The 16,744-nt window shown below is 48.4% G+C and overlaps 1 protein-coding gene across 2 annotated transcripts in view; it reads right to left on the bottom strand.

The window, feature by feature from the left end:
* The window catches only part of LOC134969271 (uncharacterized), an 87,247-nt gene that overhangs the window by 59,970 nt on the left and 10,533 nt on the right, over positions 1-16,744 (bottom strand). For both annotated transcript variants that reach the window (XM_063945115.1, XM_063945114.1), the window contains exon 2: positions 7,712-7,886. In XM_063945115.1, coding sequence (XP_063801185.1) covers positions 7,712-7,872 — 161 coding nt within the window. In that variant the 5' untranslated portion in view covers positions 7,873-7,886. The remainder of the gene's footprint in view (positions 1-7,711; positions 7,887-16,744) is intronic.

The following is a 16,744-nucleotide window of genomic DNA, read 5'->3' as shown; positions in this document are numbered from 1 at the left end:
GAAAATAGAATAGTTGTTAAGTAGGCAAAGGCATGGTACTTGTTAACCAGACCATTAGCTAAATCACTGATTATTACTATTTTATCTATAATAAGATTAACAAATATATTAATTAAGATACCTCTACCATGTTTATATCATCTGAATTTATTGCAGTGATTTAGCTAATGGTCTGGTTAACAAGTACCATGCCTTTGCCTACTTAACAACTATTCTAATTGTCTATAATTTTCACCTAGCATTTTATTAATCAATTTCCCTCCATAAGTATTGCTTAAGGCAATTAATCTATTACATTGCATCCTGTGTCAAGAGTACAGGGATTTCTATCTGTACTCTCAGACATATTACTTGATACAGAGGCTGCTACAAACTGTCCAATTTTAGATACATTGGTATATTGGAGGAGTATATTATACAGGTTGAGTATCCCATATCCATATATTCCGAAATACGGAATATTCCGAAATACGGACTTTTTTGGAGTGAGAGTGAGATAGTGAAACCTTTGTTTTCTGATGCCTCAATGTACACAAACTTTGTTTAATACACAAAGTTATTAAAAATATTGTATTAAATGACCTTCAGGCTGTGTGTATAAGGTGTATATGAAACATAAATGAATTGTGTGAATGTAGACACACTTTGTTTAATGCACAAAATTATAAAAAATATTGGCTAAAATGACCTTCAGGCTGTGTGTATAAGGTGTATATGTAACATAAATGCATTCTGTGCTTAGATTTAGGTCCCATCACCATAATATCTCACTATGGTATGCAATTATTCCAAAATACGGAAAAATCCCATATCCAAAGTACCTCTGGTCCCAAGCATTTTGGATAAGGGAGACTCAACCTGTATTGTATTCACCACAGAATCATGATTGTTTTTTCTCAATAGGGTTGTACCAATAGGTACATTTTTTCCATTTTTCTATACACATAATTTTATATCTATCGAATTAAAATGTATTTTGAAACAATAAAAAATTTTTTGAAAGAGTGCCCCCACAAAGAGGCTTTTTTCTTTTGTTCCCTATTTCTTTGTAGGGACAACTCTCTTTTTTTGCAACTATATTAATACCTCTGGGGTGCACCACCAACGTATATACAATTCTAACCATATGATGCTTATGATTATCTGCAACTGTTGGTATATCGCTATTATTCAAAATTATTCCTTGCGGTGCAGGCAGACTTAATCTCTTGCTTCATACTAACTAGTTAACAGTATGAAAAACCAACATAGCCTCGGTCCACCACCGATGAGCTATAACATAACCCTTATGTACGCAATAACTATATACAAGCCTTGCAGAAGTAGTCCGCACTTGGGACGGGCGCCCAGCATCTCTACGGACTAAGAGAAAAAGATTTACCGGTAGGTTTAAAATCTTATTTTCTCTAACGTCATAGAGGATGCTGGGACTCCGTAAGGACCATGGGGATTATACCAAAGCTCCCAAACGGGCGGGAGAGTGCGAATGACTCTGCAGCACCGATTGGGCAAACAGGAGGTCCTCCTCAGCCAGGGTATCAAACTTATAGAACTTTGCAAAGGTGTTTGACCCCGGCCAAGTAGCAGCTCGGCACAGCTGTAGAGCCGAGACCCCTCGGGTAGCCGCCCAAGAAGAGCCCACCTTCCTAGTGGAATGGGCCTTAACCGACTTTGGTAACGGCAATCCTGCTGTAGAATGCGCCTGCTGAATCGTGTTACAGATCCAGCGAGCAATAGTCTGCTTTGAAGCAGGGCCGCCAACCTTGTTGGCTGCATACAGGACAAACAGTGCCTCTGTTTTTCTGATCCTAGCCGTTCTGGCCACGTAAATCTTCAAAGCCCTGACCACATCAAGGGACTCGGAATCCTCCAAGTCACGTGTAGCCACAGGCACGACAATAGGCTGGTTCATATGAAAGGCTGAGACCACTTTAGGTAGGAATTGAGGACGAGTCCGCAATTCCGCCCTATCCATATGAAAAACCAGATAGGGGCTTTTATGTGATAAAGCCGCTAATACCGAAACTCGCCTAGCCGAAGCTAAGGCTAACAACATGACCACCTTCCAAGTGAGATATTTTAACTCCACCGTTTTTAGTGGTTCAAACCAATGTGACTTAAGGAAACTTAACACCACGTTAAGGTCCCAAGGCGCCACCGGAGGTACAAAAGGAGGCTGAATATGCAGTACTCCCTTCACAAACGTCTGTACTTCAGGAAGAGAGGCCAATTCCTTCTGAAAGAAAATGGATAGGGCCGAAATCTGAACCTTAATGGAGCCTAATTTTAGGCCCAAATTCACTCCAGTTTGTAGGAAGTGAAGGAGACGGCCCAGCTGGAATTCTTCCGTAGGAGCATTCCTGGCCTCACACCAAGAAACATATTTTCGCCATATTCGGTGATAATGTTTTGATGTCACGTCCTTCCTAGCCTTTATTAGTGTAGGAATGACCTCATCCAGAATACCTTTTTTCGCTAGGATCCGGCGTTCAACCGCCATGCCGTCAAATGCAGCCGCGGTAAGTCCTGGAACAGACAGGGCCCCTGTTGCAGCAGGTCCTGTCTTAGAGGAAGAGGCTACCGATCTTCTGTGAGCAACTCCTGCAGCTCCGGATACCAGGTCCTTCGTGGCCAATCTGGAACAATGAGGATTGTTCTCACTCCTCTTTGTCTTATTATTCTCAACACCTTGGGTATGAGAGGAAGAGGAGGAAATACATAGACCGACCGGTACACCCACGGTGTCACCAGGGCGTCCACAGCTACCGCCTGAGGATCTCTTGACCTGGCGCAATACCTTTTTAGCTTTTTGTTGAGACGGGACGCCATCATATCTATTTTGGGCAGTCCCCACCGACTTGCGATCTGCTCGAAGACTTCCTGATAAAGCCCCCACTCTCCCGGATGCCGATCGTGTCTGCTGAGGAAGTCTGCTTCCCAATTGTCCACTCCCGGAATGAACACTGTTGACAGTGCGCTGACATGATTCTCCGCCCAGCTAAGAATCCTGGTGGCTTCCGCCATTGCCACCCTGCTCCTTGTGCCGCCTTGGCGGTTTACATGAGCCACTGCGGTGACATTGTCTGACTGAATCAGAACTGGTTTGTCGCGAAGTAATGCCTCCGCTTGACGTAGGGCGTTGTATATGGCCCTCAACTCCAGGACGTTGATGTGGAGACAAGTCTCTAGACTTGACCAAAGGCCTTGGAAATTTCTTCCCTGTGTGACTGCTCCCCAACCTCGGAGGCTTGCGTCCGTGGTCACCAGGATACAGTCCTGAATGTCGAACCTGCGGCCCTCTAGGAGGTGAGCACTCTGCAGCCACCACAGGAGAGATACCCTGGCTCTGGGGGACAGGGTGATCCGCCGATGCATATGTAGATGTGACCCGGACCACTTGTCCAGCAGGTCCCATTGGAAGGTTCTCGCATGGAACCTGCCGAAGGGAATGGCTTCGTATGATGCCACCATTTTCCCCAGGACTCGAGTGCAGTGATGCACTGACACCTGTTTTGGCTTCAATAGGTTCCTGACCGTCGGAAGAAAAACCCTTTTCTGGTCTGTGTCCAGAATCAAGCCCAAGAAGGTCAGACGCGTCGTAGGAACCAGCTGCGACTTCGGGATATTGAGAATCCAGCCGTGTTGCTGTAACACCTTCAATGAAAGTGACACGCTGTCCAGTAACTTCTCCCGAGATCTCGCTTTTATGAGGAGATCGTCCAAGTATGGAATAATTGTGACACCTCGCTTGCGCAGGAGCACCATCATTTCCGCCAGTACCTTGGTGAAAATCCTCGGGGCCGTAAAAAGCCCAAACGGCAACGTCTGAAATTTGTAATGACAATCATGTACAGCAAATCTCAGGAATGCCTGATGAGGTGGAAATATTGGACCATGAAGGTACGCATCCTTTATGTATAGGGAAACCATAAAATCCCCCCCTTTCAGGCTGGCGATGACCGCTCTGAGCGACTCCATCTTGAACTTGAACTTTTTCAAGTATAGGTTCAGGGATTTTAAATTCAAAATGGGTCTGACCGAACCGTCCGGTTTCGGGACCACAAACAGGGTTGAGTAATATCCCCTCCCCTGTTGCAGTAGGGCGACCTTGACCACCACCTGTTGAAGATACAATTTTTGAATTGCATTTAACACTAACTCCCTCTCTGAGGGAGAAGCTGGCAGAGCCGATTTGAAAAACCGGCGAGGGGGGACCTCTTCGAATTCCAGCTTGTATCCCTGAGAAACAATTTCTATTGCCCAGGGATCCACCTGTGAGAGAACCCAGATGTGGCTGAAAAGTCGATGACGTGCCCCCACTGGAGCGGACTCCCTCAGGGGAGCCCCAGCGTCAAGCAGTGGATTTTGCAGAGGCCGGGGAGGACTTCTGTTCCTGGGAACTAGCTGTGTGCAGCTTTTTTCCTCTGCCCTTACCTCTGGCAAGAAAGGACGATCCACGTACTTTTTTGCTTTTATTCGAACGAAAGGACTGCATTTGATAATGAGGCGCTTTCTCAGGCTGTGAGGGAACATAAGGCAAGAAATTCGATTTACCTGCCGTAGCTGTGGAGACGAGGTCCGAGAGGCCTTCTCCAAATAACTCCTCACCTTTGTAAGGCAAAAACTCCATATGCCTCTTCGAATCGGCATCCCCCGTCCACTGTCGGGTCCATAAGACTCGCCTAGCGGAAACAGACAGCGTTTATTCTGGAACTTAGTAAACAAACATCTCTTTGAGCATCCCTCATATATAATACAGCATCTTTTATATGCCCTAGGGTCATTAAAATGGTATCCTTATCTAGGGTCTCAATCTCCGCTGATAAGGAATCAGTCCATGCAGCCACAGCACTACAAACCCAGGCCGACGCCATTGCCGGTCTAAGTATTGTACCAGAATGTGTGTAAATGGACTTCATGGTAACCTCCTGCTTGCGATCAGCAGCATCCGTGAGGGTAGCCGTATCTTGGGATGGCAGCGCTATCTTTTTTGATAAGCATGTCAATGCCTTGTCCACCTTAGGAGAGGATTCCCATCGTATCCTATCCTTTTGCGGGAAAGGATACGCCATAAGAATCCTTTTGGGAACCTGCAGTCTCTTGTCTGGGGTTTCCCAAGCCTTTTCGCATAATTCGTTCAGCTCATACGAGGATGGAAAGGTGACCTCAGGCTTTTTCTCTTTATACATGTGTACCCTCGTGTCAGGGACAGGGGGTTCCTCTGTGATATGCAAAACCTCTTTCATTGCAATAATCATATATCGAATACCCTTAGCCACTTTTGGCTGTAATTTTGCATCATCGTAGTCGACACTGGAGTCTGACTCCGTGTCGGTATCTGTGTCAACTATTTGAGATAGTGTGCGCTTCTGAGACCCCGAAGGACTCGGCAACATTGGGACAGGCATGGTTTGACTTCCTGACTGTTCCCTAGCCTCAGCTTTGTCTAATCTTTTGTGCAATAAATTCACATTTGCACTTAAGACATTCCACATATCCATCCAGTCAGGTGTCGGCGTTGCCGACGGAGACCTTGCATTCATACACTCCCCCTCCTCCTTAGGTGAGCCTTCAACCTCATACATGTCGACACACGCGTACCGACACACCCCACACACACAGGGAAGCTCTTTTCTGAAGACAGGTTCCGCACCAGGCCCTTTGGAGAGACAGAGAGAGAGTATGCCAGCACACACCCCAGCGCTATATGACCCAGGAAAAAACACAGAATGTTTTACCCAGTAGCGCTGTTATAACTTTATACACGCCAATTATGTGCCACCCCCCCTTCTGGAAAAACCCACTGTCAACGTCAGTAAGCAGGAGAGAGTCCGGGGAGCTTCCTCTCAGCGCTGTGCTGTGGAGAAAATGGCGCTGGTGAGTGCTGAGGAAGAAGCCCCGCCCCCTCGGCGGCGGGCTTCTGTCCCGCTCAAAATCTATCAAAACATGGCGGGGGCTCTTTATATACATGTACAGTGCCCAGCTGTACATGTATATATATGCTTTTGCCATAGGAGAGGTTTATACTGCTGCCCAGGGCGCCCCCCCTGCGCCCTGCACCCTTACAGTGACCGGAGTGTGTGAGGTGAACGGGAGCAATGGGGCACAGCTTCACCGCTGTGCGTTACCTCTATGAAGATCAGACGTCTTCTGCCGCCTCTGAAGTTTTCTTTCTTCTCATACTCACCTTTCTTCTCATACTCACCTTATACTCACCCGGCTTCTATCTTCTGGCTCTGCGAGGAGGACGGCGGCGCGGCTCTGCGTACCAATCCCTCTGGAGCTAATGGTGTCCAGTAGCCTAAGAAACAGGACCTTGAAACTCAGAGAAGTAGGGCTGTTTCTCTCTCCTCAGTCCCTCGATGCAGGGAGTCTGTTGCCAGCAGTGCTCCCTGAAAATAAAAACCTAACCAAAATACTTTCTTACAGGAAACTCAGGAGAGCTCCCTGCAGTGCACCCATCTCTTCTGGGCACAGTATCAAACTGAGGTCTGGAGGAGGGGCATAGAGGGAGGAGCCAGTGCACACCCAGAGCCTAAAGTCTTTCGTAAAGTGCCCATGTCTCCTGCGGAGCCCGTCTATCCCCATGGTCCTTACGGAGTCCCAGCATCCTCTAGGACGTTAGAGAAATATATATATATATGTAAAAATCACAGCGTGGTCAGTGACCGGAGGATATATCAGAATACTCGTACAATATATTCTGTATTAGGTACACTCTCTCTCAACTAACGCTGTCTCAAAGACATGTAGAATACTTAAGTGTTTGTAAAGTCTCAGCGCTGATGTACAGGCGGTTTTACAAGGGAGGCCTTGCCTTGCAATCCCAGAGACCAGCAGCAGCTATGCTCAGAAGATGGCACCCAGCGTCTCAGTCAGGAAGTGAGGGAGAATGTGAGGCAGCTCCAGAGCGGGAAATCTGCTCAGAGATGGCGCCCTGGGCCGGGGGGAGGGGCTACAGGTCAAGCGCCGACTCCCCTATGCTGTACTTCCACCCCGGGTACTTAGAACCTTATTAGAAGGGGTGTTAGTACACCCGACCTGTACTCCGACGCCCCAGTGGTCTAGTGGGGTCCCTGCCCAATGACAGTGTCCACGCCAGTGCCGCAACCCGTGTCCCTAGTCTCCCCGTAGCAGCCACGTGATCCAGGAGAGCAGTCTGCAACTGTGTGCCTAAGCTGCAGCGTCTCCGCCGCAAGTACCCAGGAACCAGGCTGCAGGAGTATGCGACGCTGCTTGGGAAGTGATGGAGCTGCAGCGCTGAATGTCACACACACATACAGCGCTGACAGCCCAGCGAAGAAATCTTCTTGTCAGAAAAGCTTTTTCAGGGCTGTCCAGTGCAGCCCTCCTGTTAGGTGACCTGCTGCTGCAGGCACCAACTCGAAACTGAGCTCTCGGTGCCTGGGGTTATAGAGGAGGCCCCACTGCATCCTGGGACAGCTAAAGCTTTAGCCTGTTGGTGCCTCTGGATCAAGATCCACTCTACACCCCAATGTTTTCCCTGTGGAAACCAATGTAACCTGCTGCAGAAATGAAAATTCAATTCTCCAGGCACAATTGCTTGAATTCACCTGATAGGACAGTTGTAGCAATGGTTGTAGCACATTTGGCTGTGGGGGTAAACTGTGCAACATATCATTTTTCTGTCCAGAATTACATAAGTTCATATATTTAACTAAACTTGCAGACATCCTGCGGTGCCTCTTACCCTATCCCAGCCCCTAGCTCCAGCACATTTAATCCATCTAAGCAAGGCAAGAGGGAAATGATTTCTGGTGTCTCTTCTGTTGATAACAGCTCAGCATTTGTGTCCAGCATCATCTCTTGCACCGTAGCATCACGTGAGTGCTCTTCCCAGAACAGAGTCATCGTCTGTCTCACCTCTAATAAGAAAGAAAATGTTACATGTTAACAAACCATAGGCTCCATCTATCTATGGCACATACTACATCTAGATCAGGACTTGTAGTCAGCTGAAAATATTCTATTACCCCAAGTTTGCATAATCAGTTTCTGCCCATTATTAAGGCTATGTACACATTAGACCGATGGGATATGATAAGATATTGTATACAATTTCCCTTGCACTCCCAGACATGTGATATCTTATGTACGCCCTATACAATGTGACATAAGACATCTTACGTCGTATATCTCATACACAAAACCAAAACAGCCATGTACAAATTAAAATAGGGGAATTTTTCATGCAAAGGGCTTGACTATTCTCATGATATATATTAAGTGTCCACCATTTTAGGTCTGTGCAGTTGTGTTGTGTTACAAGTGAGGCTAAGGGGGAGAGACTGACCTGCCTGTGTCCCTCTAATTCGGCTATGACCACCCAGAAATAGATGACTTGGAGGCAAGGGTCTTGGATGAATAATCTTTTCACAGCTTTATTTTGCTTAAGTCATCGCCATACATTGTAGGGCACCAAAATAAGCAGTGGGCAAGGCAAGCTTATGATATCCACTTGGTTACTACCCAGGGCATGGCCGCCTACCCGCTAGGTGCCAAAACCACGCACCTCTAGGGAACCCGCCCCCTGCGGTGCATATCACGCTCGCCTGGCACGCAGCCCCCATGGCCTAACTGTCCAAAAGCTGGTGCTGAGCGTCCGGCAATTTGCAGACTGTGAATATGCAAACCTTGGCTGGTTCCCCCCTTACCATGCCTTTCACACTACTTCTTTCCGCTGATCGCTGACTGACAACATTTTTGACATTCCACAGTTTGACAAACCACACATGACACTGCATAACACACTTCCACTATAGAAAAACTAATCACAGCAACCAAAGCATATATATATGTCCATTTTCTTCTTCTTCTACTTTTTTTTTTTTATAATACCAAACCATACATAGTTAATACCTGCCACCATAGAGGGGTGGGTGGATGAACGCTGCCTTTGCTGCTGCCTGAGAATGACTCCAGCCCTCTCCTGGCCCCGGCTATTAACCCCCTGTGCACTGCCCCCGCCCTCGCTGGCCCCCACTGGCCGCCTGACTACCCCAGGTGTGAAAGGGGAAGGACGGGCCCCGTCGGCCCACGGGCCGCACAGCGTCCCTCCCCCTTAGCCTGCTCCCGGTGCCATCTTTGCAGTGCTTGTGCTGCTGTTAGCTGACCATACATTAGGACGGCCACCATTCGATCCGATTCCTCATACGTATTCCCTTCAATCCCCCCGGCGGCCCCTGGCTTACGACTTGGAAATTTATGTGCATACGATGAAGCATACAATCATTCGATTGTGTGCCTCACAGAAAGTGCGTGATCGCCTGGAAGGAAATGCCACTCAAAAATGATGCATCGTATATGCACAAAACAAGGTACGATGTGCATACAATTACGACGGATAATATGGGCTGCATGAATGATCATTTGATGCAACGTTCGACCAACGTAAGCCTACCAAAAACACATACGATGTGCACACAATGCGTCATACGATGCGTTGAAATCTTACATTCGTATCCGATATCGTCCTAATGTATGGCCAGCAGAACTCTCCACAGAACTGCACAGTGTCTTGAGTGGCCTTGGTGTTCATAAACTGCTTTGATGATTTCCTTCAATCAACAAGTAGCAGCATGTTATGCTGCTGCTGCGTTACTGGAATATGAAAATATGGAGAGCACACGTAGCTGTAAAAGAGCGAGAAGGTCGTGTTGGACCAAGGACTGGCTCCTAAAGATAGAGACTTCCTCGCAATTCATGCTGGGACTTGTAATTTCACAGCAGCTGCACAAACAATGCATGCACAGACCTGGACAGGGAAACATTACAAACGTTACAGTGGTAAGCAGCAGCAAAAGACTCTTTTTACAATTTAAAAACCATACCAAAAAACGCTGGGAATTTTATTCAAAGCTTTATAAATATTTTAAGAAACACTGGCTTGCTTGCTTGCTTCCTGTACGTGCTGCTCTCCTCTCTACACAGTTGTGTATATTTTCTCTTCGTGAGCAAGACCAGGTAGTGACATCACTTCCGCCCTTACAGCACTTAAATGTTTTATCCATTTTTCGTTCGTTTGAGATTATTTTGTTTTTTCTATGCACCATTGGACGCTCGTCACGCTTTGGGCTCGGTGTCTCACTTCGCTCGCCACAGGTTACTATTCCAAATAGTTTGTGACGTGGACCCAGGGGCTTATGGGAAAGGTCCTCTCCACGAAGAGAAACTAGACGCTACAGTACCCCTCTACACACGTCCTGTCACACAGCAAGGAAGAGTAGGGGCCAGGCTGGCATCCAATTGTATATGATATCTTGTGATCTTATGGTCGTATGTACACACTATGCCATGTGCAGAGCATCACCCAATATCTCCCACTCAAGCCTGCATGCAGGATTATGAGACGATGTCTCATAAGATGCATGGGAGTGCGCATCTTACGACAGATTGTGTGTACACATTATACAATATTGTACTGAACGGAAGTAAATCGTTACAATCGTGTACAATATTGCATAATGTATATGGGCCCTGAGACATCTCATATTTTGTTTTATCAAAGACAAGCAGCAAAGTTCGGCCAAACATTCAGTACAAATGCTTAAACAAGGGGGGGGATACAGTTAATACAGTGGGAGGGTATCCAGACCTGATTGGCGTTTTAAGAAAAATGCAAACATCCAATTTTCAGCTGAACTTTCACAATGCAAACGCATCCCGGAAGGATGCAATCGCAAAATGATTGACAGACAGCAGAATCTGCGCTGTGATCCTGATTGCGACAAAGGGTGGCGCCATACATGCTAGGTGGTCCGCAGCGTGCGAGTTGATCAGCAGCAGTTTTTGCAGAACACCTCTGAGTAACCCAATGTCCAGTAGGAGACGCGAGCAAAGTGCTCACGCGTGCATTTCCAAATATTATCATACTGTAAACATATTTTTAGAAAACTAATCAAAGTTTTAGGGGCCCATTCGTTATCCAGATTTTGGAGTTTGCTTGCAGGAACCAATGCCATCTTCAGGAATTGCGAAGAGAGAACCACCATCACTGCACTGTGGGCCCTGCAGCTGTACGCATGCGTGAACTCGGCAAGATTGCATGTCAGCAGGATTGGCAGTGGTAAGTATCACTGCTGCTTTTGTCCCCGCACCAGAGCAATACTGAATTGCTCCGGTGGTTAAGCATCCACTGCCGCAACCCGGCCCACAAAGATGAATAGGCACCTAAGTACCGTAACACCTCATGAAGACAGATCGCATAAGGACCCTGCAGCCTGCAGGACCTGGTATATATTTGAACCATAACCGAAATGTAACTCAGTTTGACATGATGGAAATTTCTACTAACAGCGTTACCTACCTAGTGCTGATGGCATCATATCATATCTCCCACCTTTCAAGAGGTAGGAAGCGGGACTCTGGCGCAGAAAGTAGGGGCATGGCCTCTGTAAAGGGGGCATGGCTTCGCGGCAATGCTGCGTTCGTGAGAGACGCCCCAATTTCCCGTAACTGTGGGGACATGGCCAGTGCTCTGTGAGCTGCTGGCATACCCCAGTCACTCTTGTCTCCGTGAATAGACGCTGCACACAGCGTCTATTCACAGCTGCTCTGCTAAGCAGAGCAGAGAGTGACAGGAGCCTCCCAACTACACACACACACACACACACACACACACACACACACCGCAGGACAGCAAGCACTGGGCTGTATTCCCTAGGGTAGAACAGGTATGCTGATAGCACTATTGCTCTTCCCATACAAAGGTGCGTGTAAGCAGGACTAAAATCCGGATTTTTGTCACCGCTACATGCGCCCCACTATTTATTCTCTCTCCAGGAGTGTCGTGGACACCCCAAGAGGGAGAATAGTTGTTGGTATCCCGGGGGTCGGATCCCGATGTCGGTATGCTGAGCGCCGGGATCCCGACATCCGGGATATCGAATGCTTCCCGTCTCTACAGCAGTCTGCGTCCCCCCAGACTGGGGGGAAAAAAACTTTATTGAGCCGGCTGATGCTGGTTTTAATCAGCCACAGAACCTGTGTAATTTATGTGTCCCTTATTAAAGGGATGATCTGCTTAACCTTCTGGTGGTTCAGTCTTCTGAAGACTATCCGAAATGCAGCTTTAAAGAATGAAAATGCTTCTACTGCACAGTTTGCAGAAACATTACTAGCACAGCAAGAGTATTTGCACTTGGTCGTTTCTGCAGTACAAGTACACTTCTGAACTTTGTTGCAGATGATTGGTACTCCTCATCTACGTGTACCTGAAGACTGCAGATGAGTCACACTCATCGCAACGGAGCAGTTTAATTTAAAAAAATGACCTGTTTCCCATAGTTACTGAGTATGTATGGGTATTCCTGCAGAGGGAGGGAGGTAGCCCGGAAGTGATGTTGCTGGAGCACATGTGGATTCCTTATTTGAAATTGAGACAGTGAAAATTAGCAGATTTACTTATTTTTAAGAAAACCCACACATACAATGCTAGGTAAAAAATAAGATTTTACTCACCGGTAAATCTATTTCTCGTAGTCCGTAGTGGATGCTGGGACTCCGTAAGGACCATGGGGAATAGCGGCTCCGCAGGAGACTGGGCACAACTAAAGAAAGCTTTAGGACTACCTGGTGTGCACTGGCTCCTCCCTCTATGACCCTCCTCCAGACCTCAGTTAGGATACTGTGCCCGGAAGAGCTGACACAATAAGGAAAGATTTTGAATCCCGGGTTAAGACTCATACCAGCCACACCAATCACACCGTATAACTCGTGATACTATACCCAGTTAACAGTATGAAATATAACTGAGCCTCTCAACAGATGGCTCAACCATAACCCTTTAGTTAAACAATAACTATATACAAGTATTGCAGACAATCCGCACTTGGGATGGGCGCCCAGCATCCACTACGGACTACGAGAAATAGATTTACCGGTGAGTAAAATCTTATTTTCTCTGACGTCCTAAGTGGATGCTGGGACTCCGTAAGGACCATGGGGATTATACCAAAGCTCCCAAACGGGCGGGAGAGTGCGGATGACTCTGCAGCACCGAATGAGCAAACTCTAGGTCCTCCTCAGCCAGGGTATCAAACTTGTAGACTCTTGCAAAAGTGTTTGAACCCGACCAAGTAACAGCTCGGCAAAGATGTAAAGCCGAGACCCCTCGGGCAGCCGCCCAAGAAGAGCCCCTTTCCTCGTGGAATGGGCTTTTACAGATTTAGGGTGCGGCAGTCCAGCCGCAGAATGTGCAAGTTGAATCGTGCTACAGATCCAGCGAGCAATGGTCTGCTTAGAAGCAGGAGCACCCAGCTTGTTGGGTGCATACAGGATAAATAGCGAGACAGTTTTCCTGACTCCAGCCGTCCTGGAAACATATATTTTCAGGGCCCTGACTACGTCCAGTAACTTGGAGTCCTCCAAGTCCCAAGTAGCCGCAGGCACCACAATAGGTTGGCTCACATGAAAAGCTGATACCACCTTAGGAAGGAATTGGGAACGAGTCCTCAATTCCGCCCTATCCATATAAAAAAATCAGATAAGGGCTTTTGCATGACAAAGCCGCCAATTCTGATACACGCCTGGCTGACGCCAAGGCCAACAGCATGACCACTTTCCACGTGAGGTATTTTAGCTCCACGGATTTAAGTGGCTCAACCCAATGCGACTTCAGGAAATCCAACACCACGTTGAGATCCCACGGTGCCACTGGAGGCACAAACGGGGGCTGAATATGCAGCGCTTCCCTTAACAAAAGTCTGAACTTCAGGCAGTGAAGCCAGTTCTTTTTTGGAAGAAAATGTACAGAGCCGAAATCTGGACCTTAATGGAACCCAATTTTAGGCCCATAGTCACTCCTGACTGTAGGAAGTGCAGAAATCGACCCAGTTGAAATTCCTCCGTTGGGGCCTTCCTGGCCTCACACCAAGCAACATATTTTCGCCATATGCGGTGATAATGTTTTGCGATCACATCTTTCCTAGCCTTAATCAGCGTAGGAATGACTTCCTCCGGAATGCCTTTTTCCTTTAGGATCCGGTGTTTCACCGCCATGCCGTCAAACGCAGCCGCGGTAAGTCTTGGAACAGACAGGGCCCCTGCTGCAGCAGGTCCTGTCTGAGCGGCAGAGGCCATGGGTCCTCTGAGATAATTTCTTGAAGTTCTGGGTACCAAGCTCTTCTTGGCCAATCCGGAACCACGAGTATAGTTCGTACTCCTCTCCTTCTTTTATTCTCAGTACCTTCGTTATGAGAGGCAGAGGAGGGAACACATACACCGACTGGTACACCCACGGTGTTACCAGAGTGTCCACAGCTATTGCCTGAGGGTCCCTTGACCTGGCGCAATATATTTTTAGCTTTTTGTTGAGGCGGGACGCCGACATGTCCACCTGTGGCCTTTCCCAATGGTGTACAATCATTTGGAAGACTTCTGGATGAAGTCCCCACTCTCCCGGGTGGAGGTCGTGCCTGCTGAGAAAGTCTGTTTCCCAGTAGTCCACTCCGGGAATGAACACTGCTGACAGTGCTAACACATGATTTTCCGCCCATCGGAAAATCCATGTGGCTTCTGCCATCGCCATCCTGCTTCTTGTGCCGCCCTGTTGGTTTACATGGGCGACCGCCGTGATGTTGTCTGACTGGATCAGCACCGGCTGGTGTTGAAGCAGGGTTCTAGCCTGACTTAGGGCATTGTAAGTGGCCCTTAGTTCCCGAATATTTATGAGTAGGGAAGTCTCCTAACTCGACCATAGTCCTTGGAAGTTTCTTCCCTATGTGACTGCCCCCCAGCCTCAAAGGCTGGCATCCGTGGTCACCAGGACCCAGTCCTGTATGCCGAATCTGCGGCCCTCTAGAAGATGAGCACTCTGCAGCCACCACAACAGCGACACCCTGGCCCTTGGAGACAGGGTTATCAGCCGATGCATCTGAAGATGCGACCCGGACCACTTGTCCAACAGATCCCACTGGAAGATCCTTGCATGGAACCTGCCGAACGGATTTTCTTCGTAAGAAGCTACCATCTTTCCCAGGACTCGCGTGCATTGATGCACCGACACCTGTATTTGTTTTAGGAGGTCTCTGACTACAGATGACAACTCCTTGGCCTTCTCCTTCGGGAGAAACACTTTTTCCTGTTCTGTGTCCAGAACCATATCCAGGAACAGTAGACGCGTCGTAGGAACCAGCTGCGACTTTGGACTATTCAGAATCCAGCCGTGCTGTTGTAGCACTTCCCGAGATAGTGCTACTCCGACCAACAACTGCTCCCTGGACCTCGCCTTTATAAGGAGATCGTCCAAGTACGGGATAATTTTATAACTCCCTTTTTTCGAAGGAGTATCATCATTTCGGCCATTACCTTGGTAAATATCCTCGGTGCCGGGAACAGACCAACAGCAACGGCTGGAATTGGTAATGACAGTCCTGTACCACAATTTTGAGGTACTCCTGGTGAGGAGGGTAAATGGGGACATGCAGGTAAGCATCCTTGATGTCCAGTGATACCATGTAATCCCCTTCGTCCAGGCTTGCAATAACCGCCCTGAGCGATTCCATTTTGAACTTGAACCTTCGTATATAAGTGTTCAAAGATTTCAATTTTAGAATGGGTTTCACCGAACCGTCTGGTTTCGGTACCACAAACATTGTGGAGTAGTAACCCCGGCCTTGTTGAAGGAGGGGTACCTTGATTATCACCTGCTGGAAGTACAGCTTGTGAATTGCCGCCAGTACTACCTCCCCTTTCTCCGAGGGCAGCAGGCAAGGCTGATTTGAGGTAACGGCGAGGGGGAGTCGCCTCGAACTCCAGCTTGTATCCCTGTGATACTACTTGCAGAACCCAGGGATCCACCTGTGAGCGAGCCCACTGGTCGCTGAAGTTCCCGAGACGCGCCCCCCACCGCACCTGGCTCCACCTGTGGAGCCCCAGCGTCATGCGGTGGACTCAGATGAAGCGGGGGAAGATTTTTGATCCTGGGAACTGGCTGTCTGGTGCAGCTTTTTCCCTCTTCCCTTGTCTCTGTGCAGAAAGGAAGCGCCTTTGACCCGCTCGCTTTTCTGAAGCCGAAAGGACTGTACCTGATAATACGGTGCTTTCTTAGGCTGTGAGGAACCTGAGGTAAAAAAAAATCTTCCCAGCTGTTGCTGTGGATACGAGGTCCCAGAGACCATCCCCAAACAATTCCTCACCCTCATAAGGCAGAATCTCCATGTGCCTTTTAAAGTCAGCATCCACCTGTCCACTGCCGGGTCCCTAATACCCTCCTGGCAGAATGGACATTGCATTAACTTTTGGATGCCAGCCGGCAAATATCCCTCTGTGCATCCCTCATATATAAGACGACGTCTTTAATATGCTCTATGGTTAGCAAAATAGTATCCCTGTATAGGGTATCAATATTATCTGACAGGGTATCAGACAGGGCCGGCTCTAGGCATGTTCGAATAGAGCGGCCGCACAGGGCGCCACCCTTAATGGGCGCCGCACGCTGGCGCCGCCATATTCGATGCTGGAGCCGGCCCTGTGTGTGCAGCATTGGCCCGTGTGCACTGTGCGCTATGCGCGCTGCGCGGCGCCGGTGTCTGACGTCAGACGCCGGCGCCATAGTGCACACAAGTGGCCACCCGGACCCAGGCTCACTCTGACTCGCCGGCCGGCCGCCCGCCCGCCCGCCAGCACTCCCGCCCGCTCGCCAGCACACTCGGACAGGCGGACAGCAGCAGTACTCCTCCCCAGCAGCGCCGCAGGTATTGGGGGGATCCGCACTGTGGGGGCA

Source organism: Pseudophryne corroboree, chromosome 11, assembly GCF_028390025.1.
Source record: "Pseudophryne corroboree isolate aPseCor3 chromosome 11, aPseCor3.hap2, whole genome shotgun sequence".
NCBI classification, from domain to species: Eukaryota; Metazoa; Chordata; class Amphibia; order Anura; family Myobatrachidae; genus Pseudophryne; species Pseudophryne corroboree.
Note: the sequence above shows the minus strand (reverse complement) of the source record. Positions and strands in the feature narration are given on the sequence as shown.